The 25,239-nt window shown below is 41.3% G+C and overlaps 1 protein-coding gene across 1 annotated transcript in view; it reads left to right on the forward strand.

Moving 5' to 3' along the window:
* LOC147722522 (uncharacterized) overlaps nt 1–25,239 on the forward strand; it is a 364,894-nt gene that overhangs the window by 67,306 nt on the left and 272,349 nt on the right. Inside the window, exon 2 of the mRNA XM_086965046.1 lies at nt 8,626–9,805. Within this exon, the coding sequence (XP_086821172.1) occupies nt 8,650–9,805 (1,156 nt within the window). The 5' untranslated portion in view covers nt 8,626–8,649. The remainder of the gene's footprint in view (nt 1–8,625; nt 9,806–25,239) is intronic.

Below are 25,239 nucleotides of genomic sequence, written 5' to 3' on the forward strand. Positions count from 1 at the left end.
TACACAAAACCACATCTCCTTCAGAAAAGAACTTAAAACCTGGCTATTCGACAAAAAATGAACCCCCCTTCCCCAAGCGCCTTGAGACCCTCTGGGTGAGTAGTGCGCTATATAAATCCTTGAACTTGAACTTGAACTTGAACTTGAACTTGACCTGCTCATTTAGTTTAAAAAGTTTTAACCATACCAAAGCCTGTAGTTATTGTGTTAGTTTAGCCTTCTTGGAAGCAATACAACCTTAGTGGGATCTGAATATTTACTGAACTGTGCATTGCAGAAGGCAAAGTTCCAGCTTCTGAAATGTAAATATTTATGAAAGCAGAAACAATAGAACTCAGTCAATTAGAGTCGGTAACTCACACAATCTACTCCTAGCAAGTTAGACACTTAAAAATCCCAATGTCCTAAATATAGTCATAAGAGAAAGAATTATGGCCTACTGCTGCACAATGCCACAGTTGTTTTTACACATGAACTGGTACAATCCAACAAACCTTATCAGGATCTAGAATTTCAATAGAAAATTAAATGTTAGTCTCAATTATAACTAGGGCTCCTTGGTTTCTGTTTTTACTGATTTTTACAGATAAATACAAATAGAAAAACATTTATTTTCCCGTCTATATTTATTTTTAAATGCGGAGAAAAACAGAAATTGGGTTGCTTTTTGAGCGGTTCTAAATGCTGTTAATCATGACTACCAGGCCAATAGCTCTGTTGATCGAAAGGTAAGGGGGTTAAGAAAGTAAAGGAATTGTATTAAAGAGCCTTAACAGCAATAGATATGCACAACCTTGATATTAAAATGTGCATTTTTTTAAGAGCATATTTTATCATCTGAGTGTGTTTATATCCCTGAAACCTGGCAGTGGTTCTGGCATGAGTGCATATTTATCGGTCAAATAAATGTAGAAATATACACCTTTCTAATTCATTTTTTCACAAAACCCAAAATAAATATGGATAAAATTAGCAAAAAATAATTATCAGAAATGTTTTTTCACAGTCACATCATTTTAGCACTGAAGCATTTTCAATATTCTATACAACAAAGCTGTAGTTGTTAGTTTTTTTTCCTATGCAGCTAACAACCACTGAGAAAGCCAATAGTCCTGCTTAGTTGTAGGTCTAATGTTACTTGTTGCATTATGTATCTGGATACGACAGAAACAGCAAAATACCAGTCGGGCAGCACACTGTGCTAGACATATTTTAACGCCACGCCCTTAATTACATTGGCCACGCCCCTTTGAAAGACACTTCGTTTTTTTCATCCCACCTAAAGCCATGGCTATATAGATACCAAACACTGGAGACCATAATATAGAGCCCCATGGAACACGCCAAAAACGGGATTGGAAGAGGACTGAGTCGACTGATACGCAGTCGATACTTGTTAACTTTTAAGTGGGCTCAGTCAGAATTATCTTTTGCAAGAAGCTGTGTGGCTCCTCTTGTTATTTTAGTCATTCTCTGTTCACCTAGGAGATTACATCAGCGCCTGCAGTTGAGTTAAAAATGATTTCTGAATCTGTGATAGCAGGCTCTGATGTTCCAGTTTCATGCGAAAACAGTTAAAGAATATATTCAGGTAGAGTTAAGTTGCAAAGCGAGTCTGGTGCAGGTCACCAGTTAGATAAAATAAGGATATCGCTGTGGACTCCAGTTAGGCAGGAAATGCACTTTGTGGAGCTGTCAGTATTATTCGAAAGTCATTTTTTATCATCCAAAAATCTTTGCCTGCCGTGTAGAAGTTACTACATTTTTTCCCTTAACAAAAGAAACACAAAATCGGACAAAGGGCAAAATCCGCATTAAAAATAGTGTGTGGCCCTTTGCTCCACTGTCCTTTTACCGAACCTGAATTTCCTATATTTTCTTTAACTCTTTTGGGATTGTGCAGCTTAATCCCGCAACGCTCTGGGGTCAAACCATGCTGGATCTGCCACAGGCTGTTAGTGTAAGCACTGCAACTTCTTTTTGAGTGACAGTCAAAGTCTTGGTATCGCTGTGCTTTTAAGTTCCTTTGCAATACTGTGTTAATTTGTTATTTTAATAACCTCGAAAAGGCACACTTTTCGACATGTTTTATAGTCCCATTACTCTGAAATAGTTTGTCAATATTTCACTGACAGTAAAGGTTTTGTAACCTAAGGTTTCTAAAACCGCTTTAGAATCAACAAGAATTGAGGTTTGAATAATTGAACACTTTCACAAAAAACCGCACGTCACCTCACCATGTGCTTAGAAACCATTGTACGCATTACCTACTGACATACAGGTTCATGTTCTCACATCCCAACAGACCTGCAGCCAGACCAGCAATTACTTAACAAACACACAAGAAAAGAAAACAAGGGGGCAGAGAAAGCACACGTTTCCCCTCTAGAATAACGTGTTCAGAAGCTAAACAAGTAGATAGTAACCTGACCCACGAGGAATGCAGCTGTCACCCTGCGTGCTGCTGCTCGCTCCCACAGGCAAAACGCAGTGGGAGTGAACATTACAAAAGAGGTGGGACATGCACCTGCCTTAAGCCATTTGCTTGCTTTCATTATTGAAAGACACACACTAAAGCCAACCCAATGCGTGGGGGGAGCCAGACCCACTCAGAGCAGCTACAAGAATCCTCGCAGCGCATGCACGCTGCACTAGGCTCGACCTAAAAAGTAGGAGTGACAGTGGGCATCCTTGTCTTGTGCCTAATTTTATTTGAAAGGGATCTGAAAGATAACCTCTCTTTCTCACACGCGTTGATGGTGCTTTATACAGTAGTTTGATATGAGATTTGGTTTCAGACAAAATCCCAAAGTCTTTGAGCATTACGCCCATTCGTTCTTTTCTATCTATGCTATCAGAGTCGGTACGAATTTTAGAAAGCCAATTGGCTAAGGTTGCAGGTAATATTTTAGTTTCACTATTGATTAGGGGGATGGGCCTATAAGAAGCGCATTGGTCTGCAGGTGTATTGGGTTTTAGACTGACAATTATATGCGCTTCCTCCAGATCCTTTGGTAAACTTCCCTTTTCTTTTGCATTTGATCATGAATTGTGTGATGCTTGGGTAAGTAAATCTGACAGGTTCTTAGTTTTATGCCTCAGGGCCAGGTATTTTATGATTTGTTAAATGCGCAATGGCTTTAGCTATTTAATCAGTTGTTAGTGTTTCTTCTAGGGTATTTCTATGGTGAGCTATAAGATGTTGGAGAGGATTATTTGCAAGGTATTCAGGTAACTCCTCTCCTGCAAAACTGAGGGATGTTATAAAGTGCTTAATAAAACATGGGCGATACAGAACCATAGCCCTCATTGCCCCGTAAAGTGTATTATCATATATACATTTCTTTATTCGGTTTTTGTCATTATAAAACCATAAAAGCAGCAATATGAAATTTACAGCATTAAAATAATTCACACAGAAAGATTTTTAAAGATTCCTTCGATGCCTAATAATACATTTTAAAAAGTTCAGTATATGATAACAGGTGCGCTCAGAGTCTAACATCTGTAAAAGGATCATGGCCAGACGACATTGTCTAAGACCCCATGCTTTTAGTAGTGGGAATAGCCAGATTTTCCTGTGGGGGAGATAGTATTTACAGAACAGTATCGTGTGCATACATGTTTGTGCGGAAGTCTCATCACAGGGGCATAAGGTCAATTTTGATTCCCAAGTGTTCGTTTGCGGGAAAGCGACTAGTCTGTGAAACAGATTGAGTCTTAGTCTGGTTAAGAGCATCCTTTCATATGAGTTAATTTCCAGTGCAAGATAGGGCTGGATTTGTGGCGATAACTGTACCATGTTTGCGTGTTGTACAGATTGTTTATTCGAAAGCAGGGTGATTCTGAGTGACTCTAGGTGGCTCATTGCTTTCTGTTTCAGCTCCTTCTTGCTTATTTCAGTCAGAGATAGTGGAATAAGATAATATCTTTCTAAACCCATGTCCATAAAGAATCGTTTTACGTAGGTAAGCCAGGCTATTCTATGCGCGTTATCCAGGGCCATTGAATCCTCTAAAATGGCCTTGGTCAGCATGTTCTTGTCGGATAACCATATGCGCCTCCAGAGTAGCAGTGGCTGGACTTTAATTAGGTCCTCTATATAGGGGATTCCCAGTTCCATATGACATGCATATGTAGATGACCACTTGGGGGCAGATAAGAGGAATCTAATAAATGAGTTCTCAGCTGTTTGAAGGGATGCAGCGTCAACGTGTCCCCAAACGCCAGCCCCGTATAGGGCAGTGGCTAGGCATTTTGCAGAGTAGATTTGTAGCATCTCCACTGGTGATCTCCTTCCTAGTCTTTGTGAGAAACTAATCAAGGCAGTATTGGCTCTCCTAAAAAGGTGTCTCCTCGACTTGATAGCTGCTTTCCAATTTAGTTTCTCGTCGATCATTATGCCCAGATAGGGATACTGTGGGGTTCTCTCAAGGTTTTGGTTATTAAGAGTGATGTTCTTTATTCGTTTTCTCCCTCCACCAGTCACCATTACGAACGTTTTTTTCACGTTTATATGCAGGTCTAGTGTACCCATGAAATCAGCGTATTTATTTAGGGACTTCTGAAGTTCTATGGGGGTGCGAGCCAAAATTACCGCGTCATCCGCGTAGAGCAGTGCCGGGATCATGCGTTGTTTTAGTCTTGGGAGATCCTGCCCCCCTTTCAACATCTTCTCTTCCAGCCCGTTTGTGTACAGGGAGAAGAGGAAGGGGGCAAGGACGCACCCCTGCCTGACTCCTCGCTCTACCTTGAATGACGGGGTAAGCTCGCCCTTTGTCCCGTAGCGCACTCTCGCAGAAGCGTTCGTATATAATTCCCTTAAGAAGTACAGTAGTGGGGGATCCACCCCCATGTTTCGCAGAAGAGTCCATAACTTTGAGTGAGATACACAGTCGAAAGCAGAGGACAAGTCTACGTACGCCATGTACATTGTCCCCTGCTTTGCGTGGATGTACTTGGATACAATTAGGCTTAAGTTGAGGGCCTGTTCTACGGTTCCAAACCCTTCTCTGAAACCGAATTGAAGGTCCGATAAAATCTTTCTGTCGTCAGCCCATTGTTGGAGTTGTTCCAGAATGACTCTACCAACTACTTTTCCAACGGAATCTAGTAAGGAAATCGGTCGGTAACATTTGACATCTTGGCGGTCCCCTTTTTTGAAAATAGGGACCATAATGGAGTTGGACCAAGACTCCATTAAGCCCAATCTCGCTGTTGCAGTACATACTCTAGTGAGAATAGGGGCCCAAAGATCTGGATGTTGTTTAAAAAGATCAACAGGGACCCCGTCTGGTCCTGGGGCTTTGCCCCCTTTGCTTAGATTCAATGCTTGCAGTACCTCAAGAATATCAAACTGGATGTTTATTGGAAAGTCGACAGGAGGATGAGAGTGAGTTGTTTCTTCATTTGATGATGTTAGTTTGAATATATGGGAGAAATGATTCACCCATATTTCCTCTTCAATCGCTACGTCGATTTGAGGTCTGCTAGAATCGGAGCGAAAAGGGGTTTTCACAATCCGCCAAAAAGACTCGCTGTTCTTTGTGAGTGAGCTTTTGTGTAGGTCGTTCCACAAGGACTGTTTCAGCTCCTGTTTTCTTTGTTTCCTGACCTTTTTTTACTGGAGTCTTAGATGTTTAATCAATTGTATGTCTCTTTTTGGTGGCCTGAGAGCCTCTTTTAGCTTGGTTAATGCGGTGGTACATTCATGATTGAACCAGCCTGGAGTTGTTAGGTTGTTTGATTTATTTTCCCTGGTCAGCATTTGTTTGGTTTTGTCCAAAATAATCTTGAAGTTTTCAAGGATGGTGTTATCGTCGGACTCCAAATCTAGGCATTTTATTATATTAAGATATAGCGTCTTTATTATGTTACTGCTTAGTTGGGTTGGGTCTATCTTACCCCATTTCACCGTAAAACCATTTGGTCTGCCCACTTATAGCCGATTTTGCGAAAGGGTGTGTGCGATTATGGTTGTCTGTGTTGGGTGATCTAGGAGGACCAAGTCCACTCTAAGTGCTGAGTGGTCGCTTAAATCATTTGCCAATAAGGTAAAGTCTGTGGTTAGCTGTCTCAGCCCATCCGTTGAAAGGACATAATCGACAGTGGTCTCATGACCCCTCGCTAGGTATGTGGGGTAGAAAGTATTATCATCCGGATTTTGCTTATTTACTATTGACAGTTCCAGGTCTGTAAGAAGATTGTTCATCGCTTCCCCTTTTCCATCATGGGTGAAATGAGCAAGGGGATTATCTTGCTCGTCCACTATCCCACAGTTATGGTTGTTCAAACATGGGCAGGGATGAATGTTGAAGTCTCCTCCCCATAGTAAATGGACGGTAGCCTTTTTACTGTATAGTTTGGTAGCTCTAGCGATTTTTTTCCTGGATTGTCTGAAGAATTTTAATAAAATTATCCTCTTCTAGGTTATTGTAGAAGTTTACTAGGATGACAATAGTGTCTTTGCCAACTGAGATAGAAATTAGTTGGAAGTTTGGCATATTTTCGATTTTGAGCAGTTTCAAGCTAGGGATTGTGTTCGCTATATAGGTGATCAAACCCCCCTTGGGCCTACCCACAGTGCTGGGAAGGGCTGGGGAAAAAAGAGTTTTGTAACCTGCGACATGTAACTCTTTTGTTGCCCATGTGTATTATGTATTGGCTTGCTTCCTCTCTCTGGCTCAATCAATGCAGCACCATACTCATATAATTGTGCTGTTAAATGCTTCACACTAAGTTTCTTTATCAAGCCTTTCTGTTCGAAGTCACAGCTACACAGGGTTGAGCCAAGGTAATAGAAATAAGGTTGTCTGGACCCAAGACGTGTTATGCAAGTGTATTCCTCTGTAAGGCTCGACAGCCATATCATATAAACACCCAAATTCTCACATGGTGTAAATTGCCAACTGACTTGTCCGCTTTGCTTTTTTCTTCTGCCTATAACACTGCATTTTCTAGGTCGGGAGACCTTTGTTTCTTTTTCTTTTTAAATGAGTTACTGTTAATATGGCTTTCCCTCAGATGACAGCTTTACTGGTTTTACAGAGGGTTGCAGGGGATTCTACTGTGTTTGTGTTGAGTTTATATTATTCCTGTTTGTTTAGCCACCAAGGTCTCAAACTCTACAGTGAGTGAGATTTGGATTCATACATTGTATCTAAACTTCATTTCGATCTTGGTGGGAGAGATTTGTATCTCCATGATGATGTGTACATAGGCAATGGGGGTGAACAAGTAATCAATGTGAGAGTGCTCCTAAAATAAAAGTATAACCCACTGCCTTGGGTGGTAATGTTTCCAGATTTTGCTGTAACCCCTGGACATGGTGAATGATGCAAGGGGATAAGAGGATGGAGGGGCTAATAAAAGGGCCCTGCTCTATCTAAATCACCATTCATAAGGCCATTGAAAACTCCCCAATGATTGTGAATCCTGATGGGACTTTTACTACAGTATTTCTGAGGGGGCAGTGCACATTGACTAGTGTAATGAGCATATTGTAAATGGATCCATTAATCACCACATATAGTCCCTACTTGCCTACCCATATGGGATCTATTTCCAGGGGGAATTGTCAATTGTTTAGGATTCCTGCTCCTATGGATCCTCTATGGAAGCCTTAGTGACACGCCTTCAAAAAGCCATATCCCTGCAGGACTTTACAATCATTGCCAAATAGGTGATAGGCCATATTGCTTTGATTTAAGAAATGCATCACTCTTGATTTTATTTGAAGGGCCATTAACGTTCCATGAGCGGCACTTTAATGAATTCCCATATATAGATATTATTTTTATAAGGCTGCCTATGACAGGACGAAATGTCAGTCATATTGCACTTCACAAGATCCAATTGAATGAGTAGCTTAAGGATAAATCCTACTCCCACCCTATGCTGCAAAATAAGAAGTATCTATTGGAAAAAGTACAACAAAGCATCAGATCCTTTTAACCTTCCTATACTGAGTGCATGACTTGAAGCCTTTAGCTGTTGTGACTTTGTCGCTCATAAAATGGTTGTTTCCCAAAGGGGACTCAAGAACTGTTCAACTTCATTACAAGTAACCATTATTTAATTCATTTACCGTGTTGTTTTCTATTCTCGAATCACTTTAACTCAGTTAATGAACAATAGGTCACTATGCCTGCCTCACGATTGCAGTAGTATCCATAGTAATAAACAGAAGAAAAAATGTTGCCACATGAATGTAGGCAGCGTCTGGATATGACCATCTTGGTTCCGTCCTCGTATATCATGCACCACGTAAGTTTGGTTGAAATCCATCTCTATCTAGGCTCTCATGTCTCCTGCTCTATAAACCAGAGTGATGTTGTACTTTCTACTGGGAGCAGTATTAAATGGGGTTGCTACAGCGAGCATTAGGTAAGTCTCTGTCAACACGAAAATGTTGGATGCCAACAGAAGTATGTCTTTCACCAGCAGTCAAAGTAGTTGCAAAGGAACATGTTTGGGACTGTTGTTCATATGTTTTTGTAGCATGGTTTGGTTCACAAGATTTTTAACTGTTCGTTTTTAGTTGTCTAATGTGGACCTTAAAATGTTGAAGTACAGTGTATTATAAGAGTCCGTTTTTAGCTTCTTTTCATCTTTCTTTTACCTTAGACTCTACATTCCCCTGAAGGGAAGATGAATGAGCTCAAATATAAATATATTCCATCGATCACCCTGCATATAACTGAGGAAATCACTACTACGAGGCTCTGCTCCTCTTCCAGTGAAGATTTTGAAGAGCAAATCGCCAACCTTGTGGATGTATTTTTGGTCAAAATGTACATGTGCAAGCTTTGCCAGTTTACCACTAGTATCAAAAATAAAATCAAGATCCATGTGTCTAATGATCATGAGCTTGACCGTATTCATCTAATTTCCGCAAGCCCTGGAATAGGCGCAGACCAAGAAGAAAATGACAACTACAGTATTGAGGATGAAATTGGTCAAGAAAATAAAGAAAATGAAGTGAACCTGGAAAAGATGCCCTTCCTTTTGCCCATGTACAGAATTCTTAACAACATGAGTCCTGAGTCCTGTGATATAAGCCTTGGAGATCATAGTGATAGCACACAGGTGGCCCACGCTTGTGACGTCAATACACTGTTTGAAGAAGAAACCTCAAATTTTCAGCTTGACGAGCCAAGCTCAGTAGCCTCGAACCCAATCCCATGCTCAGCAGATGCCTCTGAATCCAGAAAGAGCACAGATGATGAGAAGGCCCAGTCTGAGCACCTCATGTCTCTTGGTCTCTGTCGCACGTCCATCATTAAATCCCAGGCACTAGGAGCTGAGACCAAAGTCCCTTTGCCTGAAGCAAGATGGGAGACAAATAGCAATCAGCAAAAGGACAAGGCTGAGCAGAACTATATGAGTGTTGCTCGGAAGAACAATTTTCGGCCCTGGCTCCGAGCTGACCGAAGAAAGCATGTTTGCAAACTTTGTGATTGTGAACTCAAGTCCAAAGAGTCTTACAAAACCCATATGAAATGCCATGACAGGGCCCAAGGATTTAAATGTCTTCATTGCAGCTGCTGCATGTCAGATTGGAGTCTGATGGAGAAACACTTAGAAACCCATGTGACAGCCAATGAGACATACAAGTGCCTTGTCTGCCAAAAAGGATTTAAGATGAGAAGCACATGGAAATTGCACAAGAAAAGGCATCAGGAAAAACTGAATGTTTTCCAGTGCTCGAAGTGTTCTACTTTTTATAAATCAGAACAGATTCTAAATCTCCACTTGGCTTGTCACATTGAAGATCATTTCAAGTGTCCACACTGTGATTTCACAGGTAAGAAAGCGTTGTGATGTTTATCTTTTGTCTACATGTTTTATTGTGTGCCAACCTTTGTAACAACAGGGCTTCATTAAAGTTCCTTCTGTTTTTATCGAACTTGCAGAAGAACCATTTTACTTCCGTTTTCAAAACAGAAATATGATTACAGAATTGAGATTATTTTTATTTTTAAGCGAGAAGGTGTATGGATCTATAAACGGTTTCTCTGCGGTTTGTGCACAATGCATACACTTGAGCATTCTGGAAGCAATAATTGTTTTCTCATTTATTTGTTTTTTGCTAACTTTAATATTTTTTCATTCATTGTTCAGTATTATTTGAGTTCCTGGGTAGTTCTCCATTCAGTCCTTTTTTAGAGTATTCTGCAGTACAAGTATATGGCTATTGAGTAAAGGTAAACTTTGGCAGGAATGGTGATCAGTGCCACACCTCATGTTCCCGCCATGTTATTCTCTTGATAGTTATTTTCTTGTTTTCTATATCATTGGCAAATCGGTGTTTGGCACATGGTAGGTGGAGCGAGTTATGGTGTGCACTGTGTACATGCACCGACAACATCGACACCCAACAACATCCCCTTACAACAATATGGAATAATAAATATCAACGTCAAAAATATCAACATCCTATATTTCTAAAGGTAAGCACAAAAATGGCCCCCAAAAATATCAATGACATAAATATAGATGTACAAAATATCGTTATTTATATATGTATATAAAATAATATATATTAAATAATACAATTAATATAAAAAAATATGGATTTAATATACATTTTAACAAATATAACAAATAAACTTAACTTAAAAAATGTGAACACACATATATAGTAGTTATATGTACTGTAAAACAATTAATAAACTATTAATTTAAATTTATTTTATAGTTTTAAACATATATAAAAAAATAACAAATATATATATAGGCTACACGTTAGCCGAAAGGCGTCATCCTGTCTGACAACATCTCGCACCAACTTTAATAAAAGTCACTGCAGCCAGCAGTGAGCAAGTCAATTTTGTATTCCGTGTCTTTCTCCGTTTGGTGGTTTCAAGCGCCGGAGTAGTAATTGTATGTATGTATATATATATATATATATATATATATATATATATGTATGTATATATATGTATATATATATATATGTATGTATATATATGTATATATATATATATATATATATATATATATGTATATATATATACCAATAACATAACATTTATGTTAAAAACATTCTATTATTAATTAAAACATTAAAATATTTAAACTTAAATTTCCCACTCTAGTCAATGCAACAGAAGAGAAAGTGTTGGATAGTGTAGGGGTGAACATTACTATTCCCACTCCAGTGAGTGTAACAATAGGGAAAGTGTTGAATAGCAGAGGGGTAAAAATTACTATTCCCACTCCAATGCATGCAACAACAGGGACAGTGTTGAATAGAGGAGGGGTATAAATTACTATTCTCACTCCAGTCAGTGGAACAGTAGGGAAAGTGTTTGATAGCGGAGAGATAAAATTACTATTCCCACTCCAATGAGTGCAACAGTAGGGAAAGTCTTGGATAGCGGAGGGGTAAAACCTACTATTCCCACTCCAATCAATTCAAAATTAAGAACAAATAAAATATTAACAACAAAAAATATTTGAAATGCAAAATAAATAAAAAGATATAAATGTTAAAAATTAAAATACAAATATATTTTATATTATGAACTTTAAAAAAAACATATGATATTAAATACATATCACAAATACCGACAAATATTATATTAAATATAAAAATATTTTTTAAACAAATATTTTTAGTTAGAAATTATTTGTAAACAAAAACATTATTACATACATTTATGTTATTACATCCTACCCTATAGTACCACACAATTCACAACCCACATCTAAGTTAAAAATAAAATGTTCTTCCATAATTACATAATTTTCAATTAAATAAATATTTTTTTTTAAAACAAATTAAAACACATACACATTCGTTATCTTCCCAACCTTTACCCCCATAAACCCCACAACCCACACCTAAAATACACAATTTCCATATTTAATTTTCAATTAATTAAATATTAATAGTGAATTATTAATTAATTAAAAGTAAATTACTTCCCACCTTTTACCCCTATAAACCCCACAACCCCCACCTAAAATTATTTACACAATTTCCATGTTTAATTTTCAGTTCATTAATATTAAGTAACAAGTAATGATTAAATAAAAAATAAATTACTTCTCACCCTTTACCCCTAAAACCCCCACAACCCACACCTAAAATTAATTACACAATTACCATAATTAATGACCAAATAATTATTTAATATTAATTAACAACAAATTAATAATTAATTAAAAATACATTACATCCCACAATTAACACTATAAAATCTCAATTGAATAAATATTAATAAATTGTAAAAAATCATTAATTTATTATAATCAAATTACTTCCCACCCTATTCCTCTAAAACCCACAACCCGCTACAGAACTCGAAAACATAAAATAATAACTCCTAAAAATGTACCACATGTATTAAAAACATAAACAATACTTATCTAAAAAAATACATCACATACATTTAAAATATATCCTAAAATACATAATACTAATTGAAAAATAGATATTTTAAACAATATTTCTTACCTTCAAATCAATATTCTTGACAACGATATTCTCGCTGTCGAAATTTCTCACTCACGATATTTAGAACTCTATATTTAGTTCGACATTTCCAACTTCGTATTTTGTCTGCACACCGTGCATTGGCAAGTATAAATGGCAAATTTACGTTTTTTTGTCAGTGAATTTCATTGTTTTTTTAATGATGTACTTAATTTCCAATTCCATACTGTTGGCTGCATCTAACAAAATATGGGCCTCCTTCCCCTACTACCTTTGAAGCTGCACAGTGGGATTGACTGCAGGGCCTGGTATGCGGCCAGGCCTTGCTCCCAACCTGCCGCAGACACCCAGACCTCTCTATATCTGTTCTTTGGCCTTCGGCACCCAAAGCACAGCAGTGGCCAACCCCTGCTGTGCACAGCCTTTAGCCATGTGCACCAGGGTTTGGCAACAGAGTCTGTCCTACCCAGCACGGGTAGATAACACCCATTGAATATGTCAAAAGAACTGGCCTTCATTCAGGCCCTGCACCAAACCTGCTCCAGTTGGCCAACCCCTGCTGAGCAGAAGGGTTGATCCATTGAGCTTGGCCTTATTTATTATTATTATTATTATTATTATTATTATTATAATTATTTCTATTATTATTGTTTTGGTTCGCAGATCCTGAATTAGAACTTCCAGCCAAGGAAGATTTATGCCCAGGTACTGCAAACCAAGAGCAACCTTCCCTTTAGGGGGTCTGCGATTCCATATCTGTCTATGGGCGTTACCAATGCAGAAGCTTACCCTGGGTGTCCGCTGTAGTAGAGCATGGAACTAGCCTTGGATCTTTTCGGTATGTGGATCTCAACTCCTAAAATGTCAGCCAGAGTCTGAGGTACCTGTGTTTGTGCCAGGGTCCCTGTCCACAATTTTAGATGTTGAGGTTCCATAGATTCCACAACTTCTTTTATTTTTATTAATATATTATTTACATTGGAGATCCTTTGAGGGCACTGTGGCCAGGAAATCAGCGGGTTGTCCCTCTCTGACCTCTTTATATGGTCTTTACATTTTTTATTCAGAACACAGGACATCATGAAATGGCCATGTCCAAGGAAATGTTTGTCTCTTACAGCAGTAAATAAAAATCGATTGGATCCACGGTGCCAACTCTAGATCCCCCGTATCCTAATGCATCGACAAGATAGAAGGCTTCCTCATAGGACCAATTTCCTTTTTTTTGTATTTCTTCATTCATGAAGGATTTGCGAATCCAAAAAGTCGAAGATAATCAAAATTGTTAACCCTTTAATGCCTGCTGGGCTATATTTGTAATACTTCTCAGGAACTATGAATGGATTTATACCAAACGTTGCATGCGCGTATCATTTTAATCAGGAAATATGCTTTTGTTGGTTTGGTGTACAGTCGTCATGTTGTTTTTGAGAGATAAACATTTTAAAAAGGTGGCAGTTAGAGGTGAATGGGTGAACACTTTTGTGTATAACTGTGTTTAATGTAGCGATTCAGTGATTCACCACTCCTTCAATCACATTTGAATTTTTTACAAATTTGATCTGTTGGAAATGTGCTTTGTATATTTTTTTCTGCCACATTGGAAAAACACAATTATAGGTTAGATATAGTGCAGCAAACACAAACCTTGAAAATTTACAGTTTTGGTATGCAACCAGCATCACACACCGTAACTCGCACCACTTGCCAATTTTTTGCTCTTGATCGACAGGCTTGTTTCATATATCATCGGCAAAGTGATATACGCATGTTCAGTGTTTTGCGTGACGGTGTTGTATACTATAAGTGACAAATTTCAGTGCTCTTGTAGATTACTCTTTGCTAAACCATTACAAATCTTTAACTATTTTTTTTCAGTGAATTTGTATCTATTTGGCAGAGATTACCCATTGCCTTTGTTGTTTAATAAATTATCTCTTCATGAAAACTTAAAAAAGACTGGAACTTTATATTTGTGTTCAGGGTTCATTGTTAGCTGAGCATTGCAGGAGCATCTTCAAAACAGACAGAATGTAGGCCTCTACCTAATACATGCTTCTGTCTCCTGTTTCACTTACTTTTTCTAATAAAACTTTTTCCTATTTGAAAAAATGTTTTTTTGTTCTAATTGCTCCAAAATACATCATTTAGCTTAAAAAAAATGTATATATGTATGTGTGTGTATTTATATATATCTATATATATATATATATTATATGTGTCTCTCTCTCTCTCTCTATATATATATATATATATATATATATGCATTTCTATTCTTGGGCAACCTGTACCTACAAAAACAGGGTACCGCAATGGGTACATCATTTGCGCCCACGTATGCGAACCTCCTAATGGCCATGTGGGAGACTGAAGTACTGGAAGAAGAGAAGAAACATGAATCAAGAATCAAATTCTGGTGTCGTTTTATAGACGACTTGTTCATGATCTGGGAAGGTAACATCAATGACTTGCAAATGTTCATAAACTCACTGGAGAATAATAATCTTAACCTCCACTTTACTTCATCAATCAGTGCAACTACCCTGATCTTTCTCGACGTTAAAGTTTTCATCAAAAATGAAACACTATGTACAAAAATTCATAGAAAGCTAACGTCCTGCAATAGTTTGTTGCATGCGAATAGTGGACATCCAAACAAACTTAAGTGGAGCATTCCCTATGGCCAAATGCTTCGAGCCAAAAGGAATTGCTCAGAAGATGTTGATCTGGCGAAGGAAATTGATGGACTGAGCAAACGATTCCAGGAACGAGGTTATCCTATGGAAGTAATTACATCTGCAAAAGAAAGGATGAACCTGAAGGAAAGAAAAGATCTCCTCCTACCTTGAGAGAATAAAAACAAAGATAAGAACCTCTACCCAGACAATATGGAAAAGGAAAATGTAACAAGAATAATTATCGACTATAACAATCAGAGTAAGGAACTTAAAAAAGCTTTAAAAAGAAATTGGAACATTTTAATGCTTGATGAAACATTAAAGGAAAATCTGACCTCTTATCCCAGCATTTGTTATAGAAAAACTTCATCACTTGGTGACATTTTAACTCAAAGTCACCTACAGTTAAAAATCCCCAAGAAAACAGCATGGCTAACAACACCGGAGTTCTGGAAATGTTTCAAATGCAAGGCCTGCGAACATGGTACGAACTTAACAGAATACAGACTACAGTGTGGACGGATTGAAAAAATAAGGGACCACATAACATGTGAATCTAAATGTGTGGTATATAGACTATCGTGCCCTTGCGAAAAACTGTATATAGGAAGTACAATCAATAAACTTAAACTTAGAATCTTGCAACATCTGAGAGCGATCAAGAATGTGGATACGAGTTACCCCATGGCAACACATTTTGCTAAATGCCATCAATCCAATCCAAATTTGCTTAGATATGCTGGAATAAAACTATGCAAACTCTCTGAAAGAGGGGTAGATCAAACACTAATGTTACGCAAACTTGAATCCCGAATGATTCTAGCAATGGGCACAGAACATCCCTTTGGGCACAACTTGGATGCCGAACTACACGTACACCTGTACAATTATTAGTAAAAACAGTATGAAGTTCAAAAATACCTGGCGAATCCAAGTACCCGTCTGTATTTTGTTTCCAACATCTGCAAGATTGTGAAATTACTCAGAAACGAAAGATTGCCGTTTGTCTGTTCAATCTATATACTAAAGATTCCTTAAAAAACTTTGTGGTGAGTTTATAACGGGGTATACCCTAAGAACTCTCTGACCTGGGTCAGTTAAATAGATACGTATACAATGGTCAGGGTCTATTGATTAATTATAACATTAAATATATCGTAGGAATATTTGCATTAGTGAATTATCAAGATTCCATCCGTGTAGTACAAAAGCATTTATTTTAGCACCTAGTAACCTGGGTACTTAGTATCATTCAAAAAGTACCAAAAGTCGTAAAATACAAATTCAACATATGGAAAGATCAATTACTTCATTGAATCAAACACATATTGAAGGACACAAGTCTCAATTAAATTCATATATAGACTTTGTACGTAGGTTCACACATATTGTCTGCATTATGACATTTCAACGCGCTCAAAGTGACAAGGAAAAGAGGCAGTTAGGTGGGATGGGTGTGATGGGGTAAAGGTGAGGACTGGGTAAAGGTTGTTGTGACCATAAAACAATCACAGTGATATTCGGTGCGGCCTTTACAGACTAATTTAGTTCATTAGTTCCAATCGGCTCTTTAACATAGGATCTGTATTGCTCCATTAATTTCTCCTATGATTAGAGGGTGGGTATAATCTGGTCTACGTTTCGACCCCTGGTTTAAGGGTTGTTTGAAGCCTCATGCTGGGGTCTTCTTCAGGACATTAAAGAACAGGAGCGCCTATAAATAATACAATTTAAAAAGGAATGTATCAGAACCTAGGTATAAATCACGATTGCACTACAACTGAGTGAAGAAAAGTGGGCGTCTTACTTATTAATGGGCCGTTCAGTGGCCTTTAGAGTTGGACCATCTTCGGTTCCTCTGTAGGTGAAAATAACCTAAAAATATTTTTAAAATAAAGGTTCGGTGTTACTATCGGGTATCTGTGAAACCCTATCTGTGTTTCAATTCGGGGGAAACAACAAAAGGGGGCACTTACTGGGACATCAAACGCTTTCCAATCAGTCTGTTTGGTATTTTCGTGTCCGGTTGAGACACTTCCAGGTTCGTAAACAAATCTCGCAGTCCACTTGATTTCTGAGGAATAAAAGCAATGGTGCATCTGGTCAGAATGAGCCCCGATGTGGTTAAAAGACTCATTTCTAGATTATATAGTCAAAGGGGATTCAAAATGATGCCTACACGAGTCCAAATTCCTAAGGTTAAAGACTCGTATTGTGGTAATTTAAAAGAATCTTGGTTGGTTCGAGTGCCCCGAAGTACACGTATGCACTTAGTGAATGTGCCCGGGTAATGTTCGAAGGGCTCACTCGGGCACCAAGTTGTTCATACCCGAGCGGGTTCGGCATTGTAATGACATCTAAGTAAACTTAAGGCGTATAAAGGTTATCTCCGGTTAGATAGAGTACGGCTTACCGTGGAAATCGCTCCGGAGCGTGTGCATTCATCTACTCTACCGAGCCGCGAGTGAACAGCCGCGAGGTGCAGTCACTCAATACTTCCCGAGGGCTCGACCCTGTTCCACCAATCAGGTGAGGGCAGCCAAACCGCGTTTAGGGAGTATGCGCAAAGCCCCGCCGGGAGCCTGCTGTGTCCCTAGGGTGTGTATTAAAGAGTCTCTAGGAGTTTCTTGCGATTAGGAAAATAGTCGGGACATGTTTAAGCAAAGGAATACTTTGTTTTATGGGGTATCTATCGCTATGCATTACCTTGTTAGGATGGTGATTACATTTGACATACAATGCAGTTATGGACACTAGATTGCTTATTCAGCATATAAATCCAGTATTACATTGTATTGGGCTGCATGCAGTCCTACCGTTTAGCTTGGATAATGCAACAAACTTCTATCGGGTTATCATGATCAAATGAAATCAGTTGTTACAAACAAAAGCACTGAATTATTTTTAACGGCACATAACATACCAACATGTATAGATATATATATACATTAGAGTGGAGAACTCAAAGTTAAATTCACTGCTATACATTCCCAAAAGAAGTGTACCAATTATGTATTCCTATATTCCAACCCATTGGATTATTCACAGTTGATCAAAGCCATTTGGGAGAAGGTGGCATCCATCTCATTTAGTCCATTTTGCACAGAGTCAAAGAACTGCATCCATTTGCACTCTCTTATATTCATAATGGAGTTCAGATCTCCGCCCCTGGGTCCCAGTGTGATTTTTTTCGATGACCACCCATTTGAGAGATTCAGGTGTGTGAGTTTTCGCCCATAGTTTGGCATCTTATTCTGCTGCAGTGTTGCAGTATCCTGTTTTAAATTTTTTGCTTAGTTTGGCCTATGTAGATCAAGCCACATGGACAGAAGATGGCGTAAATAACTCCATTACTGTTGCAATTTGTTAGCGTTTTCAGGTTGATGGTCAGATTGTTGTGCGTAATTGCCTTTGTTTCTATGCACAGTGCGCAGGCCTTACAACTACTGCATTTGTAGTTTCCAATTATGGTAGGTAGGTTCCACATTGTTTGTATGGTTGGAGCCGGTGGGGTGTCAAGCATAGAACGGACCACAAGGTCTCTGACGCTTTTGGCTTTTTTGAAAGCGTGCATGGGGGGGTCTGGCACTTCAATTACATCTGATATGATACTCCAATGTTTGTTAATTATTTTGCGTATCTCATTGCTCTTGCTACAGTACGTGGTAACACAGATCATCCTGTCTTCTGGGGGTTTACGGTTCCTGGGTACAAGCAGGGTTTCTCTGTCTCCGAACCACGCCCTTTTGCGTGCTCTTTTGACCAGCCTTTTGGGATATCCTCTTTCCAATAAACGGGAGATGAGTTCATCTGATTCAGCAAAGTAATCATCCTTCATGGTGCAGTTCCTCCGAATACGGAGGAACTGCCCGAAGGGTAGGTTGTCCCGTAGGGCCCGGGTATGGTGGCTCGTGTATCTAAGTAGAGTATTCCTCTCGGTCGGTTTCCTATACAGTGTGGTATATAGCAATCCGTCCCGTTCTTTGATGCTAATGTCCAGGAAATCAATGGACTCATTGCTGCAGTTGGTGGTGAATTTAATGTCCTCTGATTGGGTGTTAAGCCATTGAGTGAATGCCTCAAGTTCTTGCTTCTGTCCAGTCCAGAACATCAGAATGTCATCTATGTATCTGCGGTACTCGGATATACTATTTACAAAAGGGTTGTTTGGGGAAAGGATATGGTGCTGTTCATAATCACTCATGTAGAGGATCGCTAGATCCGGGGCAAATGCTGCCCCCATCGCCACTCCTTGGCTTTGCATGAAGAACTTATTCTGGAATATGAAGAAGTTCTTCGTCATTGCGATCTCCAGTAAATCGGTTAGAAATTCAGTGGGTACCTCGGCTGGTTGAGGTCTTGATGCTAAGGCTCTCCGTATTGTTGTCAGCGCTGGTCCCTGCGGGATACTCGTGAACAGTGACACGATGTCCATGGTTACCAGTAATTGATTGTTCTTGTCAAAGGGTTTTTGATCCACAAGATTAATTACCTGCATGGTACAGGGGTACAGGGGTATTTTAGGGTTCAGGGCTAGGTTTTGGTTTTTGGGTACAGGGTTATTTTTAGGGTTCAGGGGTAGGTTTGGGTTTTGGGGTACAGGGGTATTTTAAGGGTTCAGGGCTAGGTTTGGGTTTTAGGGTTCAGGGGTATTTTAGGGTTCAGGGGTACAGTGATATTTTTAGGGTTCAGGGCTAGGTTTCGGTTTTGGGGTACAGGGATATTTTTAGGTTTCAGGGGTAGGTTTGGGTTTTGAGGTACAGGGGTATTTATAGGGTTCAGGGCTAGGTTGGGGGTACAGGGGTAGTTTTAGGGTTTAGAGATAGGTTTGGGTTTTGGGGTACAGGGTATATTTATAGGGTCAAGATGGGTTAAGATGGGTTAGTGTTTAAGGGTGCAGGGGTATTTTAAGGAGTAAGGGTGGGTTATGATTATGGGGTGCAGGGGTATTTAAAGGGAGCAGGGTGGGATTAGGACACAATATGAGACCTGGCATGAAGGGCGGAACGTACCACACGCCCCCAGCGTTTGTCACGCCTCCAGCACACGCCCACAGCACAACGCAGACACGCCCACAAGGGACTACTTTGCTGGTACTGTTCTTTTACCTTTTTAGGTCTCGGCTAGAAGCGAGCGAAGCTCGCTCTCGCCAGAGACCTATAGTTATCGGCTCAGCTTCCGAGGAGGACAGCACCTGGCGCGCGCATTTCTGCCGAAGGAAGCGATTTGCGCCGGCCACGCGCGCGCGAACGCGCTCGCAGTGGCCAGGTGTTGTCCTCCTGGAAAGCAGCCTCCCACAACTCAGAACGCTGCTCGTGCTCACGCCTTCTCCCAGGGCACGCACTCTCTCATCTGTGCGACTTGGTAGAGCAGCTTGTAGTGTTCCTCCCTCTTCTCAAAAGTACACAGGTCGCAATCTTCTCTTTATGCAGGATGGGTGGATCGCCCGACAAACGCTGGTTCTTTTATTTCACCCACGCTCGCCTGCCTCCCGTTGATATTAAAGCATTTCTGGTGCATCGAAGCATCGAGGGAGGGAAAGTGCTTAAGTTTATTTTCTCTTCCTACAAGTACACCATATGTGATAAGCATGGGTCATTGTAGCATCACCCAAACATAGATAGTACATGCTGCTTCTGCAACGAAAGGCATGACTCAGTTAACCTGCTCCTGCATTCAGTGGTAAGAAGAGAGGAGTTGGCCTAACGGCTAGGGCGCTCGACCTCGGACCTGGGGAACACGGTTGGAGTCTCGGGAATATCGCGAAAACCTCCTGTGATTCTGGGCAAATCCCCGTGCCTCACAAAATGAATGTGTGTCCTTGTGTAACGTAATTGGTGCTATGTAAAGCGCTCTGAACGTATTAAAAATCTATTTACATGTGAAAATAATGTGCTTTCTTTTGATACTCCATTGTAGTAACCCCACTGGTCTTTTTCTCACTTTTGGGGCTACACTAGATAGTGCGTCCACTTCTCCTTGAGGATTCCTCCTTTTTGCATTTCAGTGTAACATAAGTTCATTTTATCTCGGAGACAGACTTGGGTGTTGCCTGTCTTCCGCATGTGCGTGTTCTCGCCGATCAGGTCTGTGTGGTTAATGTTATGCAAGCCACTCATATTATGTGTACCTGCGTGAGTGTTCTGTGAGGCTGGTTTTATTTTACCACTTCAAAGCACGGGCCGTTTACACCATTAGGCCAGACTAGGCGGTCGCCTAGGGCGGCAGAAGGGAGAGGGCGGCAAAAACAAGAGTTTGGGAATTCTGCTTATTTGCACTCGCTCACTGTGACAGTATCAAAGCGGTGCCAGGACTCTGCGTCCCAAACCTCGGCTCCCAGACGGGGACAGGAAATCTGCAGCTGCGGCGCACAACATGCCCTTGAGAGGCACTGGGTGCTGAGGGCAGACCTGGACACAGGACGTTGGGTGGGCCGGGCATACTGGAGGGCCACCCTGTGCAGGAGGAGACAGGCGGTGGCGCTTTGTGCTCAGCTTGAGACCCCAGGCCCACAGCCCCGCCCCAACCTCCGGGCCGCCATGGCGGAGGCACCGCTGTGCCTCACCTGGGTGCTTCTGGTGCTGGCCGTGTCCTGCGTGTCCATCAGCCTGGCGTCCAACAACGAATGCCACAACACCTTTGATTAAAACGGCTGGAATGCCAGGGTGAGGTATAGTGCCTGAAACTCAACCTTTGGCCTGGGAGCCTTTCACGGGACTGGAAATGAAAGCCTGTGTCAGACTCGTCAAGGGCCTTGAGTGCACAATTCCAGGAAGCAGCATTGGCTGGGCTGATGAGAGTTGTACACGCCATGCCGACATCACTCCCACCCCATACCTGCGCATGGCATATTACAGGCACACAGTCGACCTTTCTCTTGCTGTGTGTACTCGACCTTCCGATCCAGACTGGAAGGAACAGCTAGAAGTTCCAGGGTTAGTGGCATTTAAGCGCTGCACCTAGCACCTAGAGGCAGTGTAGTGGCTAGGCCTAGCACGCCTGGGTGTTCTTCGCCTTTCTTCCATTAGCAGCACGCTCTTCAGCGCCGAGGGAACCGGTTGTTGTGGACACATGGTTCGCCTCTAGATAGCAGGCCAGGGCGGCAAAGGGATCAACTGCTCAGGTACAGCCACCCGTGGAAAAAAGCTGCATGGGTTGGCAAGTCACGCCCTGTTCACTTCAACCACCAGGGCACATCGGCACGACCTTTCCCTGTGTACCATGTTTGAGAACTGCCCATAGCCCATCCGTCATTCTCCGCATGTTCGTTTATTTTCCCTCCTTTTTACTGTGCAGCTGCAGACACCCCTCCCCAGTCTGCGATCCAGTGAGTCACATGCCTCTTTCCCCAATCCATCTGGTTCGATGTGCACTTTCCCTGCAGCTGCGGTACTTCTAGTTGTGCATGTTTTTCTGAAATTAGGAAATTTGCAATGTATTGCTGCAGCTTCTCTACCACCGTTGATTTAAAACATGTACGTGCTTGTTATGTTTAGGCATGAATATTAATGTCTTGGGCACAGTCTTTTCCTGCTGATTTAGAGTTGTACAAATGGCCTGGCCTAGCAAGTACTGTAGGTGTGTAATGATGGGGAAAAACGCTCAGTGAGTGTAAAGACCTCTGCTGGTGTGTTGTCTGAAGGAGTGCCCACTCCTTCAGTGAACAACTGATGATACAAAGGGTGAGCTATTATACTAAAGCATTCAGGCAGTGGTTCTGCAGCTCCTGACTTGGTTCAAGGATTGTTCTTTCTGAATGTGATGTCAGTTTACAGTTATTATACCTTGGGACTTACGTGAACATTAATATATACAGTTCACACTGCAGAAGTAAAGGCACACATGGAGACCATGCAGCACCTGTAAGTAATGATTGCTGGTATTTGTACTTCAGTTTTGGAGACACACGTTTTTGTAACCCACAACCTATCCCCACCCCCCTATAATAAAAAGTTAACACATTTATAGGGCTTTGTGAAGTTGGTGACAAGCAGGAAAAGCTGACCGCGCTAAAGTAATTCATTGAGCAAAGCACAGAAGCACGCTACTCTGGCAGCTGCAGTGCGTGTGACACGGCTGCTCTACACCATGCAGTGCATTGCTGGTCTGCCCTGGTGTAGAATTAATAAATGTGAATAGGCTGGGCTCAGCGACTATAGCTGACATGCATCACCATCGCAGGCGTCATGTGAATTCATGGTGTCTCAGGACTGAAACATTATCCATATTTTGCCAGGGAGACAGGACTTAGAGGGCATGGCGCCCCACCAGCAGAGCGAGGAAGGCGTCATTTAGGATTCTGAAGTTTAGTTTTGCAGCCTGTGCCACAACTGCCTCTCATCATTATGCCCCCCTCCCCCGTACCTCCCATTACAATGCGCCATCGACCGGACCAGTTTGCTGGAAACAGGTTATCGCTGCGGGCCTCACACATACAGGTCTGTGATATCTGACCTTCCTGCATTGTAAATATATTTAATTTTAAAGGGTTAGTTTGAGCATGTGTCGTTACTGCACTGTTCGGGCATCCCTGGTGCCCCGGCGGGCTAGGCAGCACTCCACTCAGCTAAATGTGAGTGACTGGGACCGACAGCCGTAGTTAGGTCTTGCGCCTGCCATGCATATGGCGAAGCCATATGCATCGCGCAGGCGCGATACTATAGTTGCCGGGTCTGCTTCCAGGAGACAGGAGACTGGCACGCGCACGCTCAGGAAAGCGCGCGTTCCCAATTTCCTGTCTCTCTGGGAAGCACGCAAGCAAGCCCAGCAAGCCCCGCCAAGGCACCACGAGCATGTCCCACGTGGGCGCCTACCACGAGGACAACCGCAGCAGCAGCACAGCCCCGCCGGAGAGCGCGCGGCCCCGCGCAGCCCGCAAACTGCAAGCGGAAGCCGGGACAATTATTTGAGGCGTTTCTGCCGAGAATGTGGAAGAAGGGCCTGCATCATCTATGTTACAAGGTACAAAATAGCGTCCTTGCAAAACCGCGCAGCCCGCAAACCGCAAGCGGAAGCCGGGACCCCCCAAGGCCACCCCTGCAACACCTCCCACCCCCGACACGCCGAAACAACCGGAGGCCCCCGTACAATGCCTGCAGCCTGCCGGAGCAAGGAGCGCCCCCTAAGCGCGCTACTCCACCACCGCTTCCTCCCCCCTCCCAAAGACAACACGACCCTACGGACACGCAAACCCTATCCCCATGCACTCACTGCGGCACGCACCATGCCGCCCTCAGCACTCCCACCAGCCGTTCTGCCCCCAGACCAGCAAACCGTGAAATCCGAACAGAGCAGCGGCTGCGCGCCCCAACACAAACCCCCCCGCAAATGTGTATTAATAGGAACGTATTACCTGACATGTGTATTTTGTTAATCTGTCGTGGATAATCAGTATTTGAGATTTAATTTCTTTGGGCTGTGTAAGAAAATGTAATGGTGAACGTATTTATGTGAAACTTGTCATTTCATGTAACATGAGTTATACTTGTGTCGCAATCCGATCATTGGGGTTACGTTCACCACACCACAGTTTTCACACCCATTACGTGTCTGTTGAATGGGAAAAGGACATAGACAATAGACACTTTCGTTCCACTTTGTGCATAGTACTACTTAGCTCACGCATTTTTACCCTATCATTCAACCCCGATGCGCAAAGTACCCCAATATATAATAGGCTCAGGAAATGTTTGCGCTCGGCTTTTCTTTTGACCTTTTAAAAAAATTGTTAGCGCGAAATCTATTGACTCTGTAAGGAGTTAAAAGTTGTTGCGCACTGCTGGTCTGGACTTGTATATTTTAAATGCAAAGCTGTTTATGACAAAACCGTCATAATTGATCCAGACTCTACACTATAAGGCAGACACCTCTCACTTTTTGCAGTTTCAAACATGATGCAGAGTAAAATACACTGACATTTACAAAATGTTGACTTTTTATGCTTTTAGCCCGGGTTCATTCTTATTTTAATTACATTCCTAGCTATCCAACAACAATAACCTATTACGCTTTTTTAATGTATCAATATTCTTGTATCGGTGATTAATGTAACTAGTGGTATTTTCAATATCTGCATCATCTTTTGATATTTAGATCATGGCCGTGTCTTCTATATAGGAT

The sequence above is a fragment of the Lissotriton vulgaris genome, chromosome 4_1, assembly GCF_964263255.1.
Source record: "Lissotriton vulgaris chromosome 4_1, aLisVul1.2, whole genome shotgun sequence".
Taxonomy (NCBI): Eukaryota; Metazoa; Chordata; class Amphibia; order Caudata; family Salamandridae; genus Lissotriton; species Lissotriton vulgaris.